The following is a 26,229-nucleotide window of genomic DNA, read 5'->3' as shown; positions in this document are numbered from 1 at the left end:
TATATATATACACATATACATATATATATATATAAAAATAAAACAGCACACACACATTTGCTACTTTTAAAGGCATTTTCTTGGTAAGGATGTGTCCCTGACACTTGGTAAGAGGATTATTGGGCTTCCCTGGTGGCTCAGCTGGTAAAGAATCCGCCTACAATGCGGGAGACCTGGGTTTGATCCCTGGATTGGGAAGATCCCCTGAGAAGGGAAAGGCTACCCACTCCAGTATTCTGGCCTGGGGAATTCCATGGACTTTATAGTCCATGGGGTTGCAAAGAGTTGGACACGACTGAGCAACTTTCACTTTCACTTTCAAGAGGATTATTAGAGCTTTGGTTTTGGGTGAGAACCCTCCTGTCTAAAGGAGCAGAGAATGCAGCTGTTTGATAGCAAGGCTGAAAAATGTATCGAAACTTGCTCTTTGGGCTAGAAAAAGACCACTTTTTTGTAATCTATCATGAATGATTAAGAAGAATGAGTGGCTTCTTTTTCCAAAGAGAAAATGCAGATGGCCTATCAGATCAGATCAGTCTCTCAGTCGTGTCCGACTCTTTGTGACCCCGTGAATCGCAGCACGCCAGGCCTCCCTGTCTCTCACCAACTCCCGGAGTTCACTCAGACTCACGTCCATCGAGTCAGTGATGCCATCCAGCCATCTCATCCTCTGTCGTCCCCTTCTCCTCCTGCCCCCAATCCCTCCCAGCATCAGAGTCTTTTCCAATGAGTCAACTCTTCGCATGAGGTGGCCAAAGTACTGGAGTTTCAGCTTTAGCATCATTCCTTCCAAAGAAATCCCAGGGCTGATCTCCTTCAGAATGGACTTGTTGGATCTCCTTGCAGTCCAAGGGACTCTCAAGAGTCTTCTCCAACACCACAGTTCAAAAGCATCAATTTTTCGGCACTCAGCCTTCTTCACAGTCCAACTCTCACATCCATACATGACCACTGGAAAAACCATAGCCTTGACTAGACGGACCTTTGTTGGCTAAGTAATGTCTCTGCTTTTGAGGATGGCCTATAGACACATGAAAAGATGCTCAACATTGCTAACCATCAGGGAAATGTAAATCAAAATCACAAGGAGATATCACCTCATACATCTTAGAATTTCTATCATCAAAAAGAACAAAAATAACAAATGCTGGCAAGGATGAGGAGAAAAGGAAACCTTTGTACACTATTGGTAGTAATGTAAATTGGTATAGCTGCTATGGAAAATAGTACAGAGGTTTCTCAAAAAAACTAAAAATAGAACTATCATATGACCCAGCAATTCCATTCCTGGGTATATATCCAAAAAACCCACTAATCTGAGATGCACCCCAATGTTCATAGCAGTGTTGTTTACAATTGTCAAGATATGGAAGCAACCTAAGTGTCCGTTAATAGATGATTGGTTAAAGAAGACGGACACATCTTTTCCGTACAGACACAGTGGAATACCACCCAGCTATGACAAAGAACGAAATCCTGCCATTTGCAGCAGCATGGATATACTTGGAGGGTATTATACTAAGTGAAATGGATCAAAGACAAATATTGTATGATATCATTTCTATGAGGAATTCAAAAAAATACAACAAACTAGTGAATATAACAAAAAAGAAGCAGACTCACAGACACAGAGGACAAACTAGGGGTTTCCAGTGGAGTGAGGGAGGGAAGGAGGGGCAATGTGGGGACAGGGAATTGAGAAGTACAAGCTATTACATATAAAATAAGCATAAGAATATATTGTACAATGTGGGGAATATAGTCAATATTTTACAATAACTATAAATGGACCACAACCTTTAAAAATTATGACTCACTGTATTGTACATCTATAACTTACATAATATTGTACAGCAACTATAACAATAAAAATTTTTGTAAAAGGATGAGTAGCTTCTAATTCTTTGGTACAAGGTTCCATTTGCATCTCCTAATACAAGCTTATTAATGAGGTTCTCAAATCTTTTATCTTTACTGTCTTTGGTGCTCGATCGGTTAATAGTTGTGTGATGTCTCAGACTTTGATGGTGTGTTTGCCAGTTTCTCTTCCTTCTAGTAATTTTTGCTCTGCAAGTTTCTTTGACTCACTGTAACTATTTTGCATTAGGTGCATTACACATTTAGAACTGGGAAATACTGATGGTGAATCGAAACTATTACCATTATATGGTGACTTATTTTTCCCTAAAATAATTTTTGTTTCGAAGTCTATTTTGACTGATATAGTTTGATAATCTCTTTCAGCTGGTGAATTTAGTCCATACTAACTTATTCTGCTTACTGATATATTTTATCAGTAAGAATTGATGCTTTTGAACTGTGGTGTTGGAGAAGACTCTTGAGAGAGTCCCTGGACTGCAAGGAGATCCAACCAGTCCATCCTAAAGGAGATCAGTCCTGGGTGTTCTTTGGAAGGAATGATGCTAAAGCTGAAACTCCAGTACTTTGGCCACCTCATGCGAAGAGTTGACTCATTGGAAAAGACTCTGATGCTGGGAGGGATTGGGGGCAGGAGGAGAAGGGGACGACAGAGGATGAGATGGCTGGGTGGCATCACCGACTCGATGGACATGAGTCTGAGTAGACTCTGGGAGTTGGTGATGGACAGGGAGGCCTGGCATGCTGCAGTTCATGGAGTTGCAAAGAGTCGGACATGACTGAGCGACTGAACTGAACTGAACTAATATATTTTAAATTGTTTTAGCATCTCACCATTTTTTTTCTTCTAATGATTAAGAATTTATCCTCTCTATTTCTATTCTTTACTGATAATCTTACCACTCAACTCCAGCTTCAGGACACATAATTTTTTTTTAGATTTCAGAGATTCCTTTTACTTTCTAAAGAATTTAGCAATCGTTGGGAACTGTTGTAATATGTTATATAGAAATGTGTCTTATAACAAGTAATTACAATACCTAATACAACAAACATTTCAAGTAGGTTATCTTCTTGTATTTTAGTGAGAGGGCATTTTGAATATCTGGTCTACACTATAGCTGGAATTAGATGTCTAAAATATTAGCACACTTTAGCTTTAGCTTCTTATGGGTCAAAGCTGAGGTTTCTTTCTTCTTATTATAATAATATAAATTTAATTGCTCCTTCCTTTTTTCTTTCCTTTCTCTCTCTTTCATACACTCAGTATATGTTAGGTATTTAAAGAAGGCGAGAAGGAAGAGAAAGACTGAAGAAACTCCCTTCTTGTCTTCTCTAAGACCTGCATATACTAAGCGTGTGCTGTATACTTAATATTCTAAGCACTGAGAGCAAGACATATTCTCTAAAAATGCTGCAGAGAGGCATCCAGGGATGAAGAGAGAAATAGCTCTCCTCTTTCTAGACGGCAGAAAATTTTCTAATTTGAGTAAAACAGTAATCAGACTCATGCATCTGATGATATTGAATTATATACTTCTAGACAATATTTTGGAGAAGGCAATGGCACCCCACTCCAGTACTCTTGCCTGGAAAATCCCATGGACAGAGGAGCCTGGTATGCTGCAGTCCATGCTAAGGTTCAGACACGACTGAGCGACTTCACTTTCACTTTTCACTTTCATGCATTGGAGAAGGAAATGGCAACCGACCCCAGTGTTCTTGCCTGGAGAATCCCAGGGATGGGGGAGCCTGGTGGGCTGCCTTCTATGGGGTTGCACAGAGTCGGACACGACTAAAGCGACTTAGCAGCAGCAGCAGCAGCAGACAATATTTAATATAGTTGGTATCTTAATCAGTTTTCTACATAGTTATATTAAGCTGAATACATATGTAGTTTCTAAAGGAAATTACTTATAGATTTGGTTATAAACTTTCTTCTGTTGCTGTGTGTGTGTGTGTAGTTTCCCAGTCAGTGGGCCCTATGACTTTAAATTTTTAAATTAGTTCTGGCTAAAAGTTCAAAAAATGTTGTTACCATCCCTCATTCAGATCCTGCTCACTCTAGCTGGTGTGTAATTCCGTGAGTTATCTTTCCTCCCTCCTGTAATTGCTTTCCTTCCCAAGGCTGCTGTGAGTTGCCCTTCAAAATCATGCTGGGACCCGCTATTTTCCAGTAAGGACATTGCCTTACAGTATGCTCAAACTCATTTCACTGGAGCAGAAAGTCAGTGGCGGCCACTTTATGCCAGGCCTTTATGTCTACCAAAAATTTCACTATTAAATAACTCAGCTGCCATTATTGAGTTGTGATTCTACTGCACCAAAATTTTCAGATAATCTCTTTTAATCTCGAAGTACTTGCACGTCTAATTATCAAGTTTAGTTTATGATCCTTGTTTAAACTTTATCCTAAGTTTAGTTTATGATCTGTAAGCATTTAATTGAGTTAGTGGTTATAGCTGACTCATAACCCATAAAACCCTTCAGTGGTAAACTAATTAGTCATTGCACCTGCCTTCCAAATAATTAACATTGTTCATTACTAACATTGGCGTTGGAATTATTAAAAGTTACTTTACCACTCCGTTATCTATAGCAGAGGCTTCCCAACTTCTCTGATCTTGATCCAGAATAAGAAATGAATTTTACAGGTCAACTCAGGACACACACACACACACACCCCCACACCCACACACAAGCACACGCACACACACACACACAGATGCGCACATGCACGCGCACACACACACACACACGGACGTGAATGCACACACACGCACACACACACACAGATGCACACACACACACGCACACACAACACACCCCTACTAGGAATGACAGCCTATTTTCTACTCTGTCATCCTCTATTTATTCTACCCTCTCTCACTCAAAAGCATACTGACTTTCTACAGAGTTTTTACTGTCCACTAATGGACTGTGCTTTACAGTTTCAAAAACACTGGCTTACGAAAACTCCCACTGGAACAGAAGTTAAGAAGAGTCAGTAAAAGTTTCCTTCAAAAGGAACGCTTACCCTGCACGCAGACGTAGAGAACAGACTTGTGAACACGGGAGGGAAGGAGAGGGCGGGGTGAACTGAGCGCAAGAGTGAGATATACACGTTACTATGCGCGCAATAGACGCTCCTAGCTCCTGGGAGGCGGCTGTGTCACAGAGGCGCTCAGCCTGGTGCTCTGTGATGACCTGGGGGTGCGCGCAGTAGACGCTCCTAGCTCTGGGAGGCGGCTGTGGCACAGAGGCGCTCAGCCTGGTGCTCTGTGATGACCTGGGGGTGGGGTGAGGCTGGACGGGGGAGGTTCAAGAGGGAGGGGTTACATGTACACTCGTGGCTGATCCACACTGCTGTACAGCAGAGCCGACCCAACATTGTAAAGCAATCATCCTCCAATCAAAAATAAATAAAAAAATAAAAAAAAATAAAACTCACTTGTTTCCCTCACCATCATACACCCATCTGGTACTTCCAATTCCTTCATAGTTTGAAGCCCAATAATACATACAAGCATTAATGTGCAGCGTAAACAGCAAGTATCCAGTTGTTCGAATTACTCTGTCAACGAGAAGAAGTGCAAAGTGAGGCTTTGTGTTGGTTCTGGAATACAGCCTATTTTAACATTTTCTTTTTCTTAAAGTCTCTGCTGAATCTCCTTGCTTTAAATTTGTGAACTGTTAGCTCTCATTAGTACAGTATAAAATGATGCTGCCATCACAGGTTTTCAGGCTTCAGTCTCTTGACTGGGACTGACAGAGTGGAAAAAAAACCTCTTCTCTTCTCACAGATGGCATGAGTCAGTTCCCTGAAAGACATGTCTCCAGGGTCACCTCTCCAGTCTGAGTTCCATAAAATACACCATGCTGATTTCACTGGGTATCTCCGAAAAGCTCATGGGACTTCATGCTACAGTTGACTGACTAGAGGTCTCTGGGCAAGTTAAGTTCAGAACAGCGAATGAATGAAAATTCAGATTGGAATGAATTGTCAGGAGAGGGATGTAAAGTCAGCTTGGAAAAGAACACATTTCTCTGACCTTGTTCTGAGGGAAGCAGGTAATATGCCCTCTTTTTTTTTTGTCAGGTATTCTTCTAAATCTAAGTTTCATACTTTCTTCTCACTTTGAAGTGTTCAGATCTGTTTTAGAACATAACCCAATATTCTACATAGCCCCAAATCTGAGATTATTCCTTACTCTCTTGCAGGGAGGCCATATTCGTCCCCAATTCTGTCTAAAATGTCATAGCACTGCGCTCTCTCCCAGCCCCAAAGTACACTGAGTTATACTTTACCTGTAAATGTACGCCTTGTTCATTATAGACTCGAGGTGATGGTTAAACTCAAAAAATGAAGAGTACTGTGTACGAAACAAGCAAAGGAATCCAAAAGTGTGTTAGTCTTAAATACATCTCTTACATTTAAATAAAACAATATGAAATAGACTTTATTTGCTACTGAAAATAATTATATTCATGTCTTAAACAAAAACTGAGATCTGTTTAGTGGTGTTTTCCTCTGGGCAGTGCATTTTAGCAAGGTGCCAAACTTATAGAGCTTCTTGCTTTTTTTTCATTTCTGCTCTCTAGTTATGTCTTATTTGTAATGCTTTTAGAAAATCAAGCTTAAAAACATTTCTTTCCTTTTTTCTTTTTAAAGCATATAGTGGAACTTTGTTTCACAATAATTAAAAATCACACCTCCCTTCAAAATATAAGTAAAATAGGAGAAGAATAATAAAATACATTCAAGTCACAAACAGGTGTTAAGTCCTGGTGCTCAACACTGGCATTACATATAAGCAAGCTGCATTAATTGTGTATTTATTTCAACAAAATTTAAAGTCCAGTAACTGTTAGCATTGTTTTCTATCCTTGACGCTGTTCAAAGATACAGTGGGTTTAGATGCATCTGAACAGTTGCAATTTGCCTCAAGGTTTTCTTGTGCTTACACCCACTTCCATCTCAGCAGATACTCCCTACATGCATCCTCTACTTTCTCTTTTAATTTATAGGCTGTAAAATGCAAGAGCATGAAATGCAGAGCTGAACACCAATCTCTTCTCTTCCATTTATTAACTGTGTGACCTTGGAAAAGTCACTTAATATTTCTGTATTTCACTTTCCTCATCTGTAAAATGAGGACATCAGAGAACATGACTCCAAAAGAGGCTGCATGCTTACATGACTTCATGCATTTAATCATATAATATGCTTAGACTCATAGGACCTTACAGATTGGAAGGGCTATGAGAGGTTATTAAGTTCAAAGAGTATTTGGTTCAAAATTTCATCCAATGCAGGTATGACTGTAACAGAACATTTGGGAACTAGAAAACAGGTGTAATAGCAATGACTACTAATCTCGGAATATGCACAAACGATTTGTTTTTCTAGAATTCCTGAGTAGGAAACATCCATTCAGCACTCAGATTAAGATAATTTCCATTTGTGGTAACTTGTTTACTGTGCTCTTGATAGAAGCTTGCACAAAGACACATTTTAAAGTTTTGCTTAAGTGTTCACTGTAGAGAAAATTCATATTCTTAATTTGTTTTTTCATATATACTTTGGGGGTAGACAAATGATATTTTCTCTAGAGAACCGCACACTAAAATGACACGCTTCTGTGGAAATGGCTGGACTGTGGGGCTATGATAAGAAGATTAATGCTGACTTTCAGGACTTCCTAGATTTTAAAAACCTACTACAGATAGTGAGCTTTTGGACACCATAGGGATGCAAAGATGGGGTGTGAAGAGCTAGCATTTTATAAGATTTTATTATGATACAAAACTCCCCAATCCATAGGAACCAGAGACTCTCTAAAAGTTGCTCATCTGAGAAGTGGGCTCCTGAAATGTCCATTTGACACTAGAAAATTGATGATGGATGGCCAGCCCACCAAGCTGCCAGGAATGTTAAATTCTACTCAGTCTAGACCCACACCCTGTGGTCAAAACAGAAGTCCCTAGAATAGTCTTGAGTGTGTGAGACTATAGAGTAACATCCCTCTTGATGTGGAAAAATCATGAATGTGGAAAGACAGCCTTTTAGCCTGAAGTTCATTTGCTCATCTGATGATAGTAAAGACTTTGGAGTCAAAAAATATGCGATAGACTCCAGATACTGCCACTCACCAGCTGCGTGTCTGGACAGATTTTCTTAACCCTGCTTATTCTCATTTTCATCTCCAGAAAGAGCTTGTTTGGAGGAATAAATGAGACAATGAATAAAAGTTCAACAAAGTGTGTAGCACCGAGCACGGACCCAGCAAACAGCAGTTGCTGCTGCGTCAGGATCCACTCGAGTCTCCAGGTTAAGCCGTCTTGTCTTCCCAAAGTGTCAAAGAGATAATCGCCTAAAACTGAAAGAATCTGTGGTATTCCTTTTAAGAAGGCTGTCTTTGGGAATGCAAGCTACTATTGCTATTATTAAAGATTTGTACAAAATTCCACATGCTGACTCTTCTCAGACTCATTTTAGGTACCTGATAAAGCTATGAGTTATAAAATATTTATATCTTAGAATCTTTATCAATAGGTAATTTATTAATACAGTTCAAGAACAGTAAGAAATGCACACCTTCAAAGTCTTTTCTTCTATTCTGCCCCCGTGCCTGCCTGCTAAGTCATTTCAGTATTGTTCAACTCTTTGTGGCCCTGTGGACTGCAGCCCGCCAGGCTCCTCTGTCTGTGAGATTCTCCAGGCAGGAACACTGGAGTGGGCTTCTGTGCCCTCTTCCAGGAGATCTTCCTGACCCAGGGATCGAACCCGAGTCTCTTATGTCTCCTGCACTGGCAGGTGGATTCTTTACCGCTAGGAAAGGAAGCCCCATTCCTGCCCCTATGCATCCTGATTTCCTCTCCAGCCTCAGTTAACCATTTTTATTCGATTTTTTTTTGTAGTTGTCCACTGTTTACATAATACAGAAACATAGAATATATTCTCTTTCTGTTGCAAGACTTAACATTGTTCTATAAACTGTTTTGTAACTAACATTTTTTCCTTAACTTTGTTGTTTTATCTTGGAGGTTGTTCTCTACCAGTTCACAGAAAACTCCCTCTTTATTTTTACATTACAAAGTCTTCTACTGTATAGAGGTACTGCGATTTAACTAGTTCCCTCTCAATGAACATTTGAGCTCTAACTATATAAATACTTTTGTTATGCAAAAGTGTTTGCATTTTTCTATAATTGTAGAATTTTAGATGAGTAAGATAGCTTAGCGGTCATCTCATCTGACACCCTCATTTTAAACCCAGTGTTCCAAGCATTCAGTGACTATGTAATAAAAAGTGACAAGTGGAAAAGAATAGATTTATAAAATATTCATTCATAATTATAGCTGTATTTAGAAATACAAAAGCATTCCTATTTTTAAAATACCTGTTATGAGGTACAGACTCAAAACAACCAAGAGCAAGCAACTTTTATCAGTAGAAATAATGATGTTTTCCCTTCATTCAGTTTTTAAAATTTATAGCATTGATGAGGGCAGAAAAAGGGAGGACAGTTTTTTGGAAACAATTGGGATATTTTAAATTACTTGAAGATTTCCATTATTAGAAGAAGAAGACAATTAAATATAGTAATCTTACCTTTAGCATCCTATTTGTCCTAAATATTGGATTAAGCCCAAAGACGAGGTAGAAAACATCAAAGGGCATTATTGATGCCATATCCAGCTGTTGGAAGAACATACTCATAATTATGATGTGATTACATAAGGTTTTGGACATAAATGGACATAACAGTGTATGTGAAAGTTAACTAGTCACTGCAAATTATTTGCTGTTTAATATAAAATTGTTTTCAGTTAGATATTCATGGTGTCACTGAAAGGTAGATCAACACCACGAAAACAAGAGCACTATTTCATAGCTTCTGGCCAATGAATTTCATTGCCAGCTTCATGCATCTGATCTTGCTAAGCTTAGGCGTTACATTTGTCTGGAATTTTGTTGAGCTGTCATATGTATTTCAGAGATGGCATGGTTGCTACTGTTAGAATATATTTTAATAGTATTTTGAACTTGGGGTTTTTGGACTGAAGCTCAAGCTCATTATTGATTTTATTTGAAACAACTGGACATTCATTGTAGTGATAGATTTTTATATTTCAACCAGTTCTCCAGTGGTCAGGCTGATTATATTGTTGGTGGTACATCCAGATGCTTCAGTTCTTTCTACTGCTCTCTACTTTGGATCATATTGTTAACAACAAACAGCAGGGAGCATATCTGTCACAGACTGTATAGGCTAACAGAGATGAGAGGAAAGAAATCAGTTCCATTTATAATTAATTATCAGTTCTGATGGGAGAAAGTATTGAAAGTACCATTATAGCTAAAAACATATTTTAAATATGTGATGTATTTAAATTATTCTGGCTTTATATTACCTTGGTAATTGTGAGATGACAGCATCATATTTGCATACTTTCTTGATTTCAATGATAACAATAAAAATTTTTATGTAAGATAATGATTCATTTTCATTCATCTTTATGTTATCTTGAAAAATAGGGTACATTAAAGAAACATTTAATTTATTTAAGATAATTAAGAGCAGTTAAGAATTTTCTGTAAGGCCATACATATGAAATGAAAAGTTAAAGTAATTAATTGTGTACTAGAATTTCAAAGCCTAGTGATATTGGAAAGAAATGGGACTGTCAGTTTGAATCAACCAGATTAGTTACCATAAACAAATGCTTTACTAGAAGTATTGGCTTAAAAATGCATAATGTCATCAAACCTTATTGATTTTATCCTACAGATACTGGGCCTCCTGACAAGTTGAGAGGTGTACATAGAGTTACTATAATAATGTCTTATAAATGAGGAAGCAGGAGCACAGAATCGCTGATTTGTCTAGTGCTATTTCAACATCCAATTGCTTGAAGGCCCATTTGACTTTTCCATGCAGACAGTCAATAAGTTGTGCTTGATATTAACATATTGTCATGGATTTGTGTAGATAGAGATGATTTATTTCTCACTGAATTGTAGAAAATTGAATTAATGACCAACACTGTACTCTGTACAAGGAACTTTGCAAAGCACATTGGAGTTAAGATACTGTTTCTGTCCACAAGAAATTAACAGTCAATGATAGCATAACCAAGCACAAAAATAGGTATAACACAATGCTATAAGACATGTATTATATGTCCACCTGCAATGCAGGAGACCCCGGTTTGATTCCTCTGTCAGGGAGATCAGCTGCAGAAGGGATAGGCTACCCACTCCAGTATTCTTGGGCTTCCCTGGTAGCTCAGCTGGTAAAGAATCTGGCTGCAATGTCGGAGACCTGGGTTGATCCCTGGGTTGGGAAGATCCCCTGGAGAAGGGAAAGGCTACCCACTCCAGTATTCTGGCCTGGAGAATTCCATGGACTGTATAGTCCATGGGGTCACAAAGAGTGGGACACGACTGATTGGCTTTCACTTCACACATGACCTGTGGGATGTGCTAAGGAAATTCAAAAGAAGTGACCTCAATTAAACGTGAAAGTTTACACTTAGAAACCCAAATTAAATATGTGAGTTTATTTGCATTTATTCAAATTCAAGAAAGTGATTAAGAGTTTGAAATAAGCTTTGTAGCACTTACAAAGAATGTTAGTTCTCTTTGTAGAGTTCATCAAAGCAGTTTAGATCTTTTATGACTATGTCTAAGTCTGTGGGAAATTTTTACAAAGAAAATTAGTTGGAGATGAAAACAGATCGAAAGAAATTACAATCACCATAGATTGCCAACAGGGACAATCTGGCACCTAAACTTAGATCTGTGTATTTTACAAAGTTTGAGGCCACTGTAGTGTCCTTGAAATGGGAAGTTGGAGTTCAGTCATACAGATTGGGTAAGCTTGGATCACCCTCAACTCTCTGCCTAATTCTCAGAGTTAGATAAACAATAAAAGATAATAAACTACCTTGTAAATAATTATTCGAAGAGGCAGAGGAATCAGAAGTCATATTGCCAGCATTTGTTGGATCATGGAGAAAGCAAGGGAGTTTCAGAAAAACATCTATTTCTGCCTCATTGACTATGTTAAAGCCTTTGGCTGTGTGGATCACAGCAAACTAGAAAATTCTTAAAGTGATAGGAGTATCAGACCACCTTACAGTCTGCTGAAAAACGTGTAAATGGGTCAAGAAACAATGGTTAGAACTGGGCATGGAACAAATGACTAGTTCAAATTGGGAAAGGAGTACAACAAGGCTGTATATTGTCACCCTGCTTATTTAACTTACATGCAGTGTTTTTGTTTGGTTGCTAAGTCGTGACTGACTCTTTTGTGACCCCATGGACTGTAGCCTGCTCCTCTGCCCATGGGATTTCCCAGGCAAGAATACTTGAGTGGGTTGCCATTTTCTTCTCCAGGGGATCTTCCTGTCCCAGGGATTAAACCTGCGTCTCCTGCATTACAGGCAGATTCTTTACCACTGAACCACCAGGGAAGCCCATCATGTGAAATTCCAGGGTGGATGAATCACAAGTTAGAATCAAGATTGCAGGGAGAAATATCAACGACTTCAGATATGCAGATGATGCTACTCTAATGGCAGAAAGTGAAGAGGAACAAAAGAGCCTCTTGATGAGGATGAACGAGAGTGAAAAAGCTGGCTTGAAACTCAACACTGAAAAAATGAAAATCATGGTGTCCAACTCCATCACTTCATGGTGAGTAGAAAGGGATAGAATGGAAGAGTGACAGATTTTATTTTCTTGGGCTCCAAAATCACTGCACTGACTGAAGCCATGACACTCAAAGACGCTTGCTTCTTGGAAGGAAAGCTATGACGAACCTAGACAGTGTATCAAAAAGCAGAGACATTACTTTGCCAAAGAAAGTCCATATAGTCAGAGCTATGATTTTTCTAGTAGTCACGTACTGATGTGAAAGTTGGACCATGAAGGCTGAGTGCCAAAGAGCTGATACTTTTTACCTGTGGTGTTGGAGAAGACTCCTGAGAGTCCCTTAGACTTCAAGGAGATCAAACAGTCCATTCTAAAGGAAAACCAGCACTGAATATTCATTGGAAGGATTGTTGCTTAATCTGAAGCTTCAGCATTTTGGTCACATGATGCGAAGAGCCAGCTCATTGGAAAAGACCCTGATTCTGGGAAAGATTGCAGGCAGGTGGAGAAGGGGAAGGCAGAGGATGAGATGGTTGGATGGCATCACTCACTCAATGGACATGAATTTGAGCAAATTCCTGGAGACAGTGAATAAGCATGGTGTGCTGCAGTCCATGTGGTTGCAGAGTCAGACATAACAGTGACTGAACAGCAACAACAACAGATAATTATTGGTGAAAAACTACATATGGGTGAAAAAATAATATTATACAATTATTTGAAAAAAAGAAGGTGCCATGTTATCTATATAATTGCTTCTTTTTTTATTTGCTGTATGCCATTTGAACAATTTCTAGAGATTTTATCTTATTTAAAAGTTTTTTATTTTGTATTGGAGTATAGGTGATTAACAGTGTTGTGTGAATTTCAGGTGTACAGCAAAATGATTCAATTATACATATTCATGTATGCTGTTGTTTAGTCACTGGGTCATGTCTGACTCTTTTGTGATCCCATGGATTGTAACCTGCCATTTTGCTGTGTCCATGAGATTTTCCAGGTGAGAATCCTGGAGTGGGTTGCCATTTCCTTCTCCATGGGATTTTCTGACTCAGTGATCAAACCCGTGTCTCCTGCATTGGCTGGCAGATTCTTTACTGCTGAGTCACCAGGGAGACCCTGGTGTTGGATGTATACATGTATATTGTATACTGAAAAGCAAAGACATTACTCTGCTGACAAAGGTCATATGGTCAAAGCTATGGTCTGCCCAGTGGTCACGTACGGTTGTGAGAGCTGGACTGTAGAGAAGGTTGAGTGCCAAAGAATTGATGCCTTTGAACTGTGGTGCTGGAGAAGACTCTTGAGAGTCCCTTGGACTGCAAGGAGATCCAACCACTCAATCTTAAGGGAAATTAACCCTGAATATTCATTGGAAGGACTGATGCTGAAACTGAAGCTTCAGTTTTTTGGCCACCTGATGCAAGCAGCTGACTCATTGGAAAAGTCCTGATGCTGGGAAAGATTGAGGGCAGAAGTAGAAGAGGGCATCAGAAGATGAGAGGCTGGATGGCATGACTGATGCAATGGACATGAACTTGGGCAAACTTCGAGAGACGCAGCCTGGCATGCTGCAATCCATGGGGTCACAAAGAGTAGGACGTGACTGTGTGACTGAACAACAGCAGCAGTGTATATGTTTGTATATGTACACGTGTTAGTTGTGTAGTTGTGTCTGACTCTTTGGGACCCCATGGACCGTAGCCTCTGTCGATGGAATTCTTCAGGCAAGAATACTGGAGTGGTTGCCATTTCCTTCCTTCCTTCAGAGGATCTTCCTGCATTGCAGGCAGATTCTTTACTGTCTGAGGCACCAGAGAAGCCCATGTATATGTACATTCTTTTTCAAATTCTTTTTCCCATTTAAGTTATTGCAGAATATTGAGCAGGGTTCCCTGAGTTATTTCATACTGTATTTTATGTTATATGAACAAGAATGAAATAGGAGTAGAAACAATTTTGTTGACTTTTACATCATCTTGCTACATGAATTGGAGGCTAAAATTCTGTATGGACAGGACAAAAATACACTCCACATTCCTTTACTGACATTTAATAGGATTTAAATATGGCCACTCTGCTTTGTTTTGCTTAATAAAGACCCGTATTTTGAATTACACACTTGCACACACACGGAAGTATATTGTATAATTATTGAGAAGAAGAAACTCAGCCTAATACAACTTCATCTGTATAAACTTTGTTAAACAGGCTGCAGTTTTGAAAGGAGGCAGTTTTTTTGGTAAAAATTTGTGGATGGACTTAAACTCAAAATGATATTGGATTTTGGAATTGTAAGTCACCTACCTGAAATTTTGTAGAATTCCTGTAGTGTCTCTTTAGTTCATTTGAATCCACCTGAAATACATTATAATTCATATTAATTTTATGCAATTTTATTAAATATATTCTCACTTAAAAATATTTATAACTCTTTCTATTAGGCCCTTCCAATTTCAGCCTATAAATATGCTTCCTCTTTACATACCTTAAATCAATAAACCTTCCTTGGCTTTGTTTTCTTTTTGTATTTTTTCTAATTATTTGTCACACTCAAGCTTCTTAGAGAGTTGCCTACCTTGTTTTGTTCTATGCCCTTCCCTCATATTTATTCCTCAATAAACGGTAATTTGATGGTGATTTGACTTTTGCTTACTTCTTCACTTTCACCAAGGCTACAGTTTTGAAAGCCACCAATGATCTCCTAATGAGCACACCCAGGGGGTCTTTTATAACACTATCATTCTTTTATGGTGGGGCTTCCCTGATAGCTCAGTTGGTAAAGAACCTGCCTGCAATGCAGGAGACCCCGGTTCGATTCCTGGGTTGGGATGATCCGATGGAGAAGGGAAAGGCTACGCACTCCAGTATTCTGGCCTGGAGACTTCCATGGACACAGTCCCTGGGGTCGCAAAGAGTTGGACAGGACTTAGCGACTTTCACTTTCACTTTTCTTTTATGGCATTCACTGTGTTTTGAAATCACACATACCTTTCGTTCCCATTTATTTAAAATCGGTCTACTCTGTGAATGATAATGTATTTCTGGACAGGGTTGATTTTGTTTAGCAACTGTGTATAACTAGTGACTATAAATATTAAAAGCTCAATAAATATTTGAGTGGATGAACAGGTAAAGGAACAAAGAGATGAAGAAAACTTTTGAAGCAGTTGACTTTTTGGGGACAATTTTAAACTTTCTTTTTCCCAAGAATCTGTAATGCCATTCTTTACTTCCTCAGTTTCAACTGAAGAAGTTGAAAAAAACTGCTTCATTTCAAAACTGCAGCCTGTTTAACAAAGTTTATACAGATGAAGTTGTATTAGGCTGAGTTTCTTCTTCTCAATAATTATACAATATACTTCCGTGTATGTGCAAGTGTGTAATTCAAAATATGGGTCTTTATTAAGCAAAACAAAATAAGAGTGGCCATATTTAAATCCTATTAAATGTCAGTAAAGGAATATGGAGCGTATTTTGTCTTGTCTATACAGAATTTACTTCTTCAGTTTCAACTTTTCAGTGTCCCACTTGCATTCTTTGACTAACCATTTAAAAGTCAATATTTCCCAGGTTTCAGCCTTCTTCTCTTTTCTCTTCATATTAATTATACTTCCTGGGAAATTTCATCCACTTGCAGAGTTTCAAAGTCACTAGGTATGTTGATGCTACCAAACCTCTACCTCCATTTAATACCACTTTCTGGAGCTGTTAACCTGTCCAGCAATTGGCTCCTCACTTATCAGTTTTGCTAATCGCAAAGTTAGCCTACAACAAACGTGAATTCAGCATCATCTCCATTTCCCCTGAAGCCTGACCACACTCCTTCTCTCACTGAGTATCCCACGCACGTTATCATCTCCCTAGTCAATGAGCCCACACCACGCCCTCTCGCTCAGCTCTCATCCAACCAGCAACCAAGTTCTACTGGTTCTCCTTCCTACAATTTTCTCATGCCCAGGGATCAGACCCACATCTCCTAGGTCTCCAGCAATGGCAGGTGGGTTCTTTACCACTCACGACACCTGGGCAGCCCTGTTCTCAAGCCTATTTTCTCCTCTGGCTTTGGTTTCCTTGCCTTGAGTCATGCTCTCTTAGATCAGTTCTACAGTGGCAGTGAGATGATCGCTGTAGATCACTAACAATTCTATTGATTCATGATATCACACGACCTAAAGGAAAAAAAAAAAAACCTGCTCCCTTTCATGTACACAAAGCTCTACTCTGTCCACTTGCCTCCTGCAGCATGTCATACTCACTCTGTTTAGAAGTGCATCACCAAATTTCCTACTGTGATGCCTTGACTTTGCTGTTCCCAGAGCTTGGGACATATTTTTTCCTTTTTCTTAGGGGAACAAAGGTGTGCAGACAATTTCAACTCATTCCTCAGAATGTGGACCAAGTGTTCCCTCCTTTGTATGGTTTTCTCTGTATCAAATAGCACCCAGGGCTCACCTATGTCATGACTCACATCACAAAACGCCACCGTTTTTCTTTTGTTTATTTCTCCTTCATCCTCTGAGCTACTTAAAAAGATAAGGATCATATCTTTGTCCTCCATTTCTCAGCTCCTAACACAATGTCTAACACATAATGGATGAGCACTGAATGTGTGATAAGAGGTAGAGTAATAGAAAGACATTCATTCATATTCAGACCTAAAGGAGTTAATGCTAATGTTGGACTGATGGGGCTCCCAGATGGTCTTAGTGGTAGAGAATCTGCCTGTCATTGCAAGAGACTCAAGAAACGTGGGTTTGATCCCTGGGTTGAGAAGATTCCCTGCAGAAGGGCATGGCAGCCCACTCCAGTATTCTTGCCTGGGAAATCCCACAAACAGAGGAGCCTGGCGGGCTACAGTCCATGGGTTGCAAAGAGTCGGACATGACTGAGTGACTACTATTACTACTACTATTGAGTTTATATTTGTCGATTTTAGCTATAGGTAGGAAGAAACTGTGTATTATTAATTATTCAACCAAAGTATTATAACTTGGACACATGGAAGCAGCATCCTCTAACATTATTATCCAGGCTGTCCATGTTCAGAAGTTTTAAGCTGCTCTTGAACAGTGTTGAAAATCGGTTAGCTAACTTTCCAATTCCTGTCCCACCACCTCATTTTACTTATCAAATTTTACAGAAGTGTATTAGAAAATAAACGACAAACTTATTTAACAATTGTTTTCTCTGAAACAAAATGGCATCCTGAGCCACAGGTAGACACAGATATGTATATATAAGTTTATGTTGAATCAAGTACCAAGCTTGAGTAAGATGAGTCAGTTGCTTTAAAGCTTATATGGAACAAGCAGACATTTCAAGTGCTAAGAAGTTATGTTAAAGTGTAACCATATCCTTCAACTCTGGAAGAATTTTCTTAGCATATTCATACTTTTGCTTTCAGAGTTGTCTCTGATCCTATGATGGAATAAATGGAAGTGTGCTAAAACTTGCTGCTACTGCTGCTACTGCTAAGTCACCTCAGTCATGTCCGACTCTGTGCGACCCCATAGACGGCAGCCCACCAGGCTCCCCCGTCCCTGGGATTTTCCAGGCAAGAACACTGGAGTGGGTTGCCATTTCCTTCTCCAATGCATGAAAGTGAAAAGTCAAAGTGAAGTTGCTCAGTCGTGTCCGACCCTCAGCGACCCCATGGACTGCAGCCTTCCAGGCTCCTCTATCCATGGGATTTTCCAGGCAGGAGTACTGGAGTGGGGTGCCATTGCCTTCTCTGAAAACTTGCTAGATTATATGAAAATGCCGTCTGGGGTTTCTAAAACCTCTCTTCTTGGCACATTAAATATATTTGGCGTCGTTAGCCTTCTGAAGATCAGTTTGCTAACTGAGGACAATTAAGCACTTATTTTTTAAAATGTGAAAAGTGAAAGTGCTAGTCACTTAGTCGTGTCTGACTCTTTGCAACCCCATGGACTGTAACCCACCAGGCTCCTCTGTCCATGGGATTCTCCAGGCAAGAACACTGGGGTGAGTTGCCATGCCCTCCTCCAGGGAATCTTACCAACCCAGGAATCAAACCCAGTTCTCCTGTGTTGTAGATGGATTCTTTACGATCTGAGCTATTAGGGAAGCCCATAAAATAACTACAATGTAGATTAAATAGTTATTCAAGAGAAAAAAAAGATCCTTGAGCTAAGACTGCCATTCACGCACTCCTTCAAATATATCTGGAATATATCCTCTGATTTCCTAAGGTAAATAGGGAAATTAATTGAATGCTGTCCCTACTCTCAGGAGACTTATCAGGTAAGAAAGGAGACCACATATACAAACAGGAGATGAAAGGAAGTTAGTGTGTGGACATTCATCATTTGATTCAGTCAGCACTTTACTGCACACCTTCTAGAAGCCAGACCATGGCTAGGTGTTCACGTTGTCTTATTTAATCTTCACAATAAGTTTATGAGGTGGGTGTAATAGTTCTGTTTTATGGATGACAAAGATAGTACACAATGAAAGGGTGAATTTATTTTCTTCAAGTATTATTCTAAGTTAATTTCAGAGGTGAAACTTGATCCTAGTCTATTACTATTTATTTCTGCTACGTCATAGTGAGCTTAATGGTTATATACCAAGTAAATAACAGAAGTATGAGCAAAATCTGCAGAGCAAAGAGAAGAGAGTGGTTAATTTTCTTCAGATCAGTTTATAAATAGGAACTAAATCACCAAAGGCAGTTGACTCTAAGGGCAGGCCTGATAGACGTGGTCACTAGAAGGGCTTCCTTGGTGGCTCGGAAGTAAAGAATCTGTCTGCAATTCAGGAGACCTGGGTTCGATCCCTGGGTTGGGAAGATGCCCTGGAGAAAGAAATGGCTATTCTTGCCTGGAGAATTCCACGGACAGAGGAGGCTGGTGGACTATGGTCCGTGGGTCACAGAGTCAGGCATGACTGAGAGACTAACGCTTTCACCTCTTTCACAGAAGGTGCTGAGGGTTTCCATGGATCCTTGTGATTGGCAGGCTCAGCAAAGTGTTGTGAGTGCAAATCTCATCTAAATAACCCAGACGGTCATTGCCAGCTCTACTCCTGCTGTCAATGAAGGACATTTTAAATGAGATTTTTTTTTTTTTTTTCTATGCCAACAAGTTGGTTGCTTGTTGGTTAGGTTGCCCAGTCGGGGTGGGCTGTCATCTTTTTTTTTTTTTTTTTCCTAAATTTTTAAAAGAGATTTTTTTTTTTTTGGTCCTTGAATCAAAATTCTGCTCTCTATGGAGCACCATTTTCAGAAGAAAGATATTGCACATAAATACTATGGAAAACTTGTAAACACTCACCATTCCCTCTATTGCGGCCTCCAGCACTCAATCTGGTATCTATTTTCCCTCAAGCCTTTCAGGAATTAATATTTCTGTACTCTGCCTGGAATATCTGGTAACTGTAGGTATGTAATAAATGTTTGTTGAATGAATGAATAACTTGGAGGTGTAACATAAAGGTCACATGAATAGCTCAACTGCAGTGAGACTCTCAGTTTGGCTACTCGACTTGGATCGTCCTCTTGTTGCAGCTACTGCTAAGTCATGTCAGTCGTGTCCGCCTCTATGTGACCCCATAGACGGCAGCCCACCAGGCTTCCCCATCCCTGGGATTCTCCAGGCAAGAATACTGGAGTGGGTTGCCATTTCCTTCTCCAATGCATGAAAGTGAAAAGTGAAAGTGACGTTGCTCAGTCGTGTCCGACTTTCAGCGACCCCATGGACTGCAGCCCACCAGGTTCCTCCGTCCATGGGAGTTTCCAGGCAAGAGTACTGGAGTGGGTTGCCAGCGCCTTCTCCGGATCGTCCTCTTAGCGACATGTAATCAAAGTTTTAAAGTCTAAAACTACCTACTCTGAGTTAAAGAAACCATTAAACTTCATTTGAACAAACGAAGCAATTAGATCCTGCTCTATATTTGTGGCTTGTGATAATGAGTTTTAAATGGAGCCCATTGAGTGTATTTTTATTGGTTATTTTTCTTGGTTTTAACACTCCATTATGTGCAAAGATGTCTTCGAAAATTGAAAATAAAGTTTCTCCTTGCTGATTTTGTCATTTTCCATTTGTCAAACATTGATTTTTCTCCCCTTCTTGTGCATCTAATGGAGGTTGAAATTAGCGCTCATTTTCTTGCGTGGTGTTTCCTTCTTATTTGTGTGCCGTCATCACCGTTCGTCAACCTGCCAGCGTGCTTAGAGGAGTGCCGACTTAACTGGTGCTCTGAAGTCTGCACAAGGAATGGTTTGAATAGATTGTTGCAATAACTTTAGCTCTGGCCTTTAGAATTCTTCCTAGGAAAGATTTCTTTTTTAAAAATTAAATGTATTTACTTTAATTGGAGGTTAATTACTTACAATACTGTATTGGTTTTGCCATACATCAACATGAATCCACCACAGGTGTACACGTGCTCCCCATACTGATCCCCGCTCTCACCTCCCTCCCCATACCATCCCTCTGGGACATCCCAGTGCACCAGCCCCGAGCATCCTGTATCCTGCATCAAACCTGGACTGGCGATTTGTTTGTTATATGATATACATGTTTCAATGCCATTCTCCCAAATCATCCCACCCTCTCCCTCTCCCACAGAGTCCAAAAGACTGTTCTATACATCTGGGTCTCTTTTGCTGTCTCATATACAGGGTTATCATTACCATCTTTCTAAATTCCATATATATGCGTTAGTATACTGTATTGGTGTTTTTCTTTCTGGCTTACTTCACTCTGTATAATAGGCTCCAGTTTCATCCACCTCATTAGAACTGATTCAAATGTATTCTTTTTAATGGCTGAGTAATACTCCATTGTGTATATGTATCACAGCTTTCTTATCCATTCGTCTGCTGATGGACATCTAGGTTGCTTCCATGTCCTGGCTATTATAAACAGTGCTGTGATGAACATTGGGGTACACGTGTCTCTTTCCCTTCTGGTTTCCTCAGTGTGTATGCCCAGCAGTGGGATTGCTGGATCATAAGGCAGTTCTATTTCCAGTTTTTTAAGGAATCTCCACACTGTTCTCCATAATGGCTGTACTAGTTTGCATTCCCACCAACAGTGTAAGAGGGTTCCCTTTTCTCCACACTCTCTCCAGCATTTATTGCTTGTAGACTTTTGGATCGCAGCCATTCTGACTGGCGTGAAATGGTACCTCATTGTGGTTTTGATTAGAAGGCACTCCCTATCAAATGGTATTTTTAAAGGAAAAAAAAAGACAAAACAAAAGCAAAACTACTCCTTTCAGCTTTTTGATAACTTAAAATCATCTAAGGATTTAAAAGAAAATATTCAGGAAATCAAGGAACCTACCTCTTATCTTCAAAAACATGTACGAGCCTAGGGTGCCATGCACTCGGTTGCTGTGCTCACCCCAGGGTGGCCCTGGAGGGTCTGTTTCTGTGCAGCGCTCCCCAGAACTGTGACGAAGATATCACAGGGCACGTGCGTTGGAAAGGAAGCATCCTTTTAGTGAGCTGGGGAGGGCCCTGGGGGGCAGGGGAGTGTAAGAGATTTGGGTGTGTACTTGTGAAAACTTATTCTTCTCTTTCTGCCTTAGATTGATTGGATTAACTGTGAAATTCCCTCAACAGTAAGAATAAATCCAGTTGAAGATGAGGGTGAGAATGCTCTTTCTCAGGTGGATCAAACAGGGCGCTTGATGCTGAGGAATGAGGTGTGATGAGTCTGGAAAGTGAAGTGCGGAAAGAAGACAGGCAGCAGACACAGTTGCAGGCGCCCTACGGGCATCAATTCATCCAGTCTCCCCATCAATATTATGAAGGTACTACTGTTGCTATTTTTAAAATGAGGAAACTAGAGCACAGGGAGATGCATGGTTCCCAGCACACAGGGGAGAACTCAGCGGTTGTTTTGTTATGGTCGTTACTAAACTGATGGTTCCAGTGGTTAAAGACCCACTCATGCAGTCCCTCAGACGTTAAATTAACAACAAGCAAACATTAATTGTTTTTTTGTAGTTCAGTCTTTGATATTCCTTTGTCAGTTTCTGCTTCTCCCGAGCCCCTACTTACTATTATATCTCCCCCTCTCATAAACTGGAGCCTGGGCTGGATTAATAGCAGATCGAAGAGGTAGATGGTATCGCATATGAGGTCTGTAATAAGCCAGTAGTGTGTGTTGTGTGGTGTCTGGTACGGGAAGACCACTCGCAGGGGTATAAACCAGCAGTTCCAGTTAAAGGCGATGGTGACAAGTGAGAGCCACAGGAGATAGAATCGATCTGGAAAAAAAGCGACAGGAGCAACCCACATGGCAGGTACAGAACATTAAAATAATTCTGTTGCTTAGTTTGGTCAAGTTGGGGCACTCCCCTCTGGAGATAAGGGATTTGTGTACGAGGCTCTATTTACAGCAATCACGAGGTTCTGCCACTAGAGCCGAGGCGCCGGGCTTTAAGAGGGATGTTAGATGATCTTAGCAGCTTTCCTAACTTTGGAGGGCGTCCTTCCTGTTTCCTAGAGTAGTAGCCACTGTGTCTCTCTGCCGGAGTAACTGCATGATTAGCGTCAGGGGAGGAGAACCCGAGGAAAAGCCGAAGGCCTCACTGTGTCTGGAACTGCAGCAGGACCCTCCAGCGGGTCCTTAAGGAAGCTGCAGGGTCAGGGCTTGTGAACCAGGGCCTACATCTTGCTCACCGGGGGGGAGGCTGGGGATGGGACTTGTCCAATTAAATGCACAATGTGAACCCATGGAAGAAGACATATTTTATAAGGATTTTTTTTTTTTTTTTTTGGTGGGGAGAATGTTCAATGAACATATTGCTGAATGCTTCTTTTCAAAGATTATTAGGGACTGGACCCGCTTTGGACTCTTTAAAAATAGACAGGAATATTTTTATATCTTCTTTTCACTAGAAAGCGGCAAATGATCCACTGCAGACCTTAAGTTTAAATACTGGTTTCTAGACAGGCTCAGAATACTGGATGGAGAACATGGAAGCTATCTGTGAGCTTGGGTTTCAGGGGTTCTTGGGAATAGCCAGCCCTCCCACCAAGACAGTCCACTCCTTGACGGTACCTGTGTAGGAATCAATGCTTTTTGGAAGTCTGAGTCGCTTTAGGTACTCGGTCAGGGGTGCCTTCTGGGAATGCTCTTCTTTTAGCTTAGCACTACTTTCTTGGGTTGATGACACAGCTGTGGGCTTTGCTTTATAGGAGAAAAAAGATGAAAAGCTTTTTAAGAGGTTAAGTTAGCTTAGGGAGGAAAAAGTTTAGATTGGAATGAAAACATTTTGTAATCTTCCTTCACGCAGGCAGATGAGGCGTTTTATGACATTTACAATATTGTTGTGTGTGAAAATACCTAAGTAACGAAAACATTGAAATTTGGAAAGAAGTAGCAGATTTAAAGTTTAACTTAAATGACCTAAAGGTGTTGCAAATAGGATATTTTAAATACAAGCCTCATTCCCACATATTTTGGAGCATAAGTAGTTAGTACTTTGGATTGACATTGAACAGAAACTTTACAAATATACACCATTCCACGGGTTCTAGTTTTGGGCTTCTTTAGCTTTATTCATGTCCTTCCAGTATGGGTAAGTAAAGCTCAAAACATTCTTTTTGGTGTATCTTTATAAAGCTATGATGACTATATTTTAGACCTTTCCCTTTAAAAAGAAACTATTATATAATAGTTCATCTCCCTGCCAGGGCATTGTCTCCCAGCTGGCTTGCTTAAAGTGCTGGAGTATTAGGAAACAGCAACCCTCTCCAGTGTTCTTGCCTGGAAATCCCACGGACAGAGGAGCCTGGTGGGCTAGAGTCCAGAGGGTCACGAAGAGCCAGGCACGCTGAGTGACTAGGCACAGCACAACGCTTTAGCAGCTTGCCTCAGCAGCAGACCTCAGCCGACGAAGGGCAGGAGTTGGTGGACTGATCTCCCAGCTTCGTGTTCCTCCAGGATGATTCTTATGTGTCGTCCACACAGATGTTCAGCTGAATCAGGCCCCAGTGGCCCTGCCATTAGCACACCTTCATTGTCTTAACTCCCTTCCCCGTCTCTCTTGCTGTCTCACCTCCTGCACCACCCTCAATATAAAATATTCCTAGCTAAGTCATTGTCTTGGGGAAACTGCTTTTGGGGAAGCCCAAGTGAAACCATTTGCAAAATACTGATACATACCCACTCATCCCCTTCGTCCCAGAACTTTGAGGTAACACCACTCACCAGTTTGGGGACTGCTCTCAGGTGAGGACATATCACCTTGCACTAACTTCCTTTTGTAGAAATCTGTTCTTTGGCGCAGTCTTCTCACCAGGCTGTGCAGCTGGGCATCCGCGTACTCGTTAATAACAGGGGCTACAGGTGGTTTGCTTTTTGGATGAAATGGAAAAAAAAGGTGACAGAGTCAGATCTATAAGGAGATACATATGGGGAGGGATTAAGTTTCTTCCTCTTCCCCATAAACCTAAGGAGATACATACGGGGAGGGATTAAGTTTCTTCCTCTTCCCCATAAACCTAAGGAGATACATACGGGGAGGGATTAAGTTTCTTCCTCTTCCCCATAAACCTAAGGAGATACTACAGGGGAGGCATTAAGTTTCTTCCTCTTCCCCAAAACCCAAGATAATGTACTAGCTTCTCCTTCTACAACTGAGTAGAACAACTCAAGAATAAAATTTAATGGATAGGGTGCTCTGTGCAATACAGGTTTCCCACTGAAAAACTAGAATCCAAAAATAGCAAATGACTATTCTGTGATGCAGTCCAGAGGGTCGTAAAGAGTCAGACACGACTGAGTGACTGAACTGAACGGATTCTGTGATTCCGTCATTAGATGGTATCATGAGAAGAAAAAATGCTATAGTTGATATGGTTGCTGCTGCTGTGGCTAAGTCGCTTCAGTCGTGTCCGACTCTGTGCGACCCCATAGACGGCAGCCCACCAGGCTCCCCTGTCCCTGGGATTCTCCAGGCAAGAACACTGTAGTGGGTTGCCATTTCCTTCTCCAATGCATGAAGGTGAAAAGTGAAAGTGAAGTCGTTCAGTTGTGTCCGACTCTTCGTGACCCCATGGACTGCAGCCTACCAGGCTCCTCTGCTCATGGGGTTTTCCAGGCAAGAGTAATGGAGTGGGTAGGCAGAGTTCTAAGATGTCTCCATGGCTTGCATGTCCTAGGTAATCCCAGGGACAATGAATATGGTGGAGTTTACTTCCATAATTGGTTGTGTTATGTGGCTCAGCTGACTTTAAGATACGGAAATTATAACGATGTGTCTGATGTAATCAAATGAGTCCTTTAAAAGCAGACAGTTTCTCCAACTGGTGACAGAACAGAAAGTCAGAGATTTGAAGCACACGGGGAATTTCTCCATTTTTGGCTTTGAAGGAGAAAGGAGTCCCCTGATAAGAATTGCATGAAGCCTCTGGGAGCTGAGAGTGATCCCTGGCTAGCAGATAAAAAGGAAGCAAGGACTTCAGTCCTACAGCTGTAAGAAACTGCATCCTACCAATAATTGAATAAGCTTAGAAGTGGATTCTTCTTTGGTGCCTCCAGATAAGACCCCAGCCAGGCCTGGCTGGTACCTTAATTTCAACTGTGTTGTGCCTAAAGCAGAGAACCCAGCCAAGCCCACCCGACCTTCTGAGCTGTGGAAATGTGAGCTAGTAACTGGTTGCTGTTTTAAGTCTCCAGAATTGCCATAATGTGTTAAGCTAT

General features: G+C 40.5%; 1 protein-coding gene across 1 annotated transcript in view; it reads right to left on the bottom strand.

Annotated features, from left to right (window-relative positions):
* The window catches only part of CNGB3 (cyclic nucleotide gated channel subunit beta 3), a 189,631-nt gene that overhangs the window by 69,431 nt on the left and 93,971 nt on the right, over window positions 1-26,229 (bottom strand). Inside the window, exons 4-10 of the mRNA XM_015474554.3 lie at window positions 24,736-24,881; window positions 23,584-23,712; window positions 22,578-22,786; window positions 14,849-14,899; window positions 9,494-9,580; window positions 6,187-6,251; window positions 5,330-5,452 (exon numbers count right to left, since the gene is read on the bottom strand). Of these exons, the coding sequence (XP_015330040.2) occupies window positions 5,330-5,452; window positions 6,187-6,251; window positions 9,494-9,580; window positions 14,849-14,899; window positions 22,578-22,786; window positions 23,584-23,712; window positions 24,736-24,881 (810 nt within the window). The remainder of the gene's footprint in view (window positions 1-5,329; window positions 5,453-6,186; window positions 6,252-9,493; window positions 9,581-14,848; window positions 14,900-22,577; window positions 22,787-23,583; window positions 23,713-24,735; window positions 24,882-26,229) is intronic.

The sequence above is a fragment of the Bos taurus genome, chromosome 14 (genome assembly GCF_002263795.3).
Source record: "Bos taurus isolate L1 Dominette 01449 registration number 42190680 breed Hereford chromosome 14, ARS-UCD2.0, whole genome shotgun sequence".
NCBI classification, from domain to species: domain Eukaryota; kingdom Metazoa; phylum Chordata; class Mammalia; order Artiodactyla; family Bovidae; genus Bos; species Bos taurus.
The sequence above is the reverse complement of the archived record's forward strand: the minus strand, read 5'-3'. Positions and strand labels throughout refer to the sequence as shown.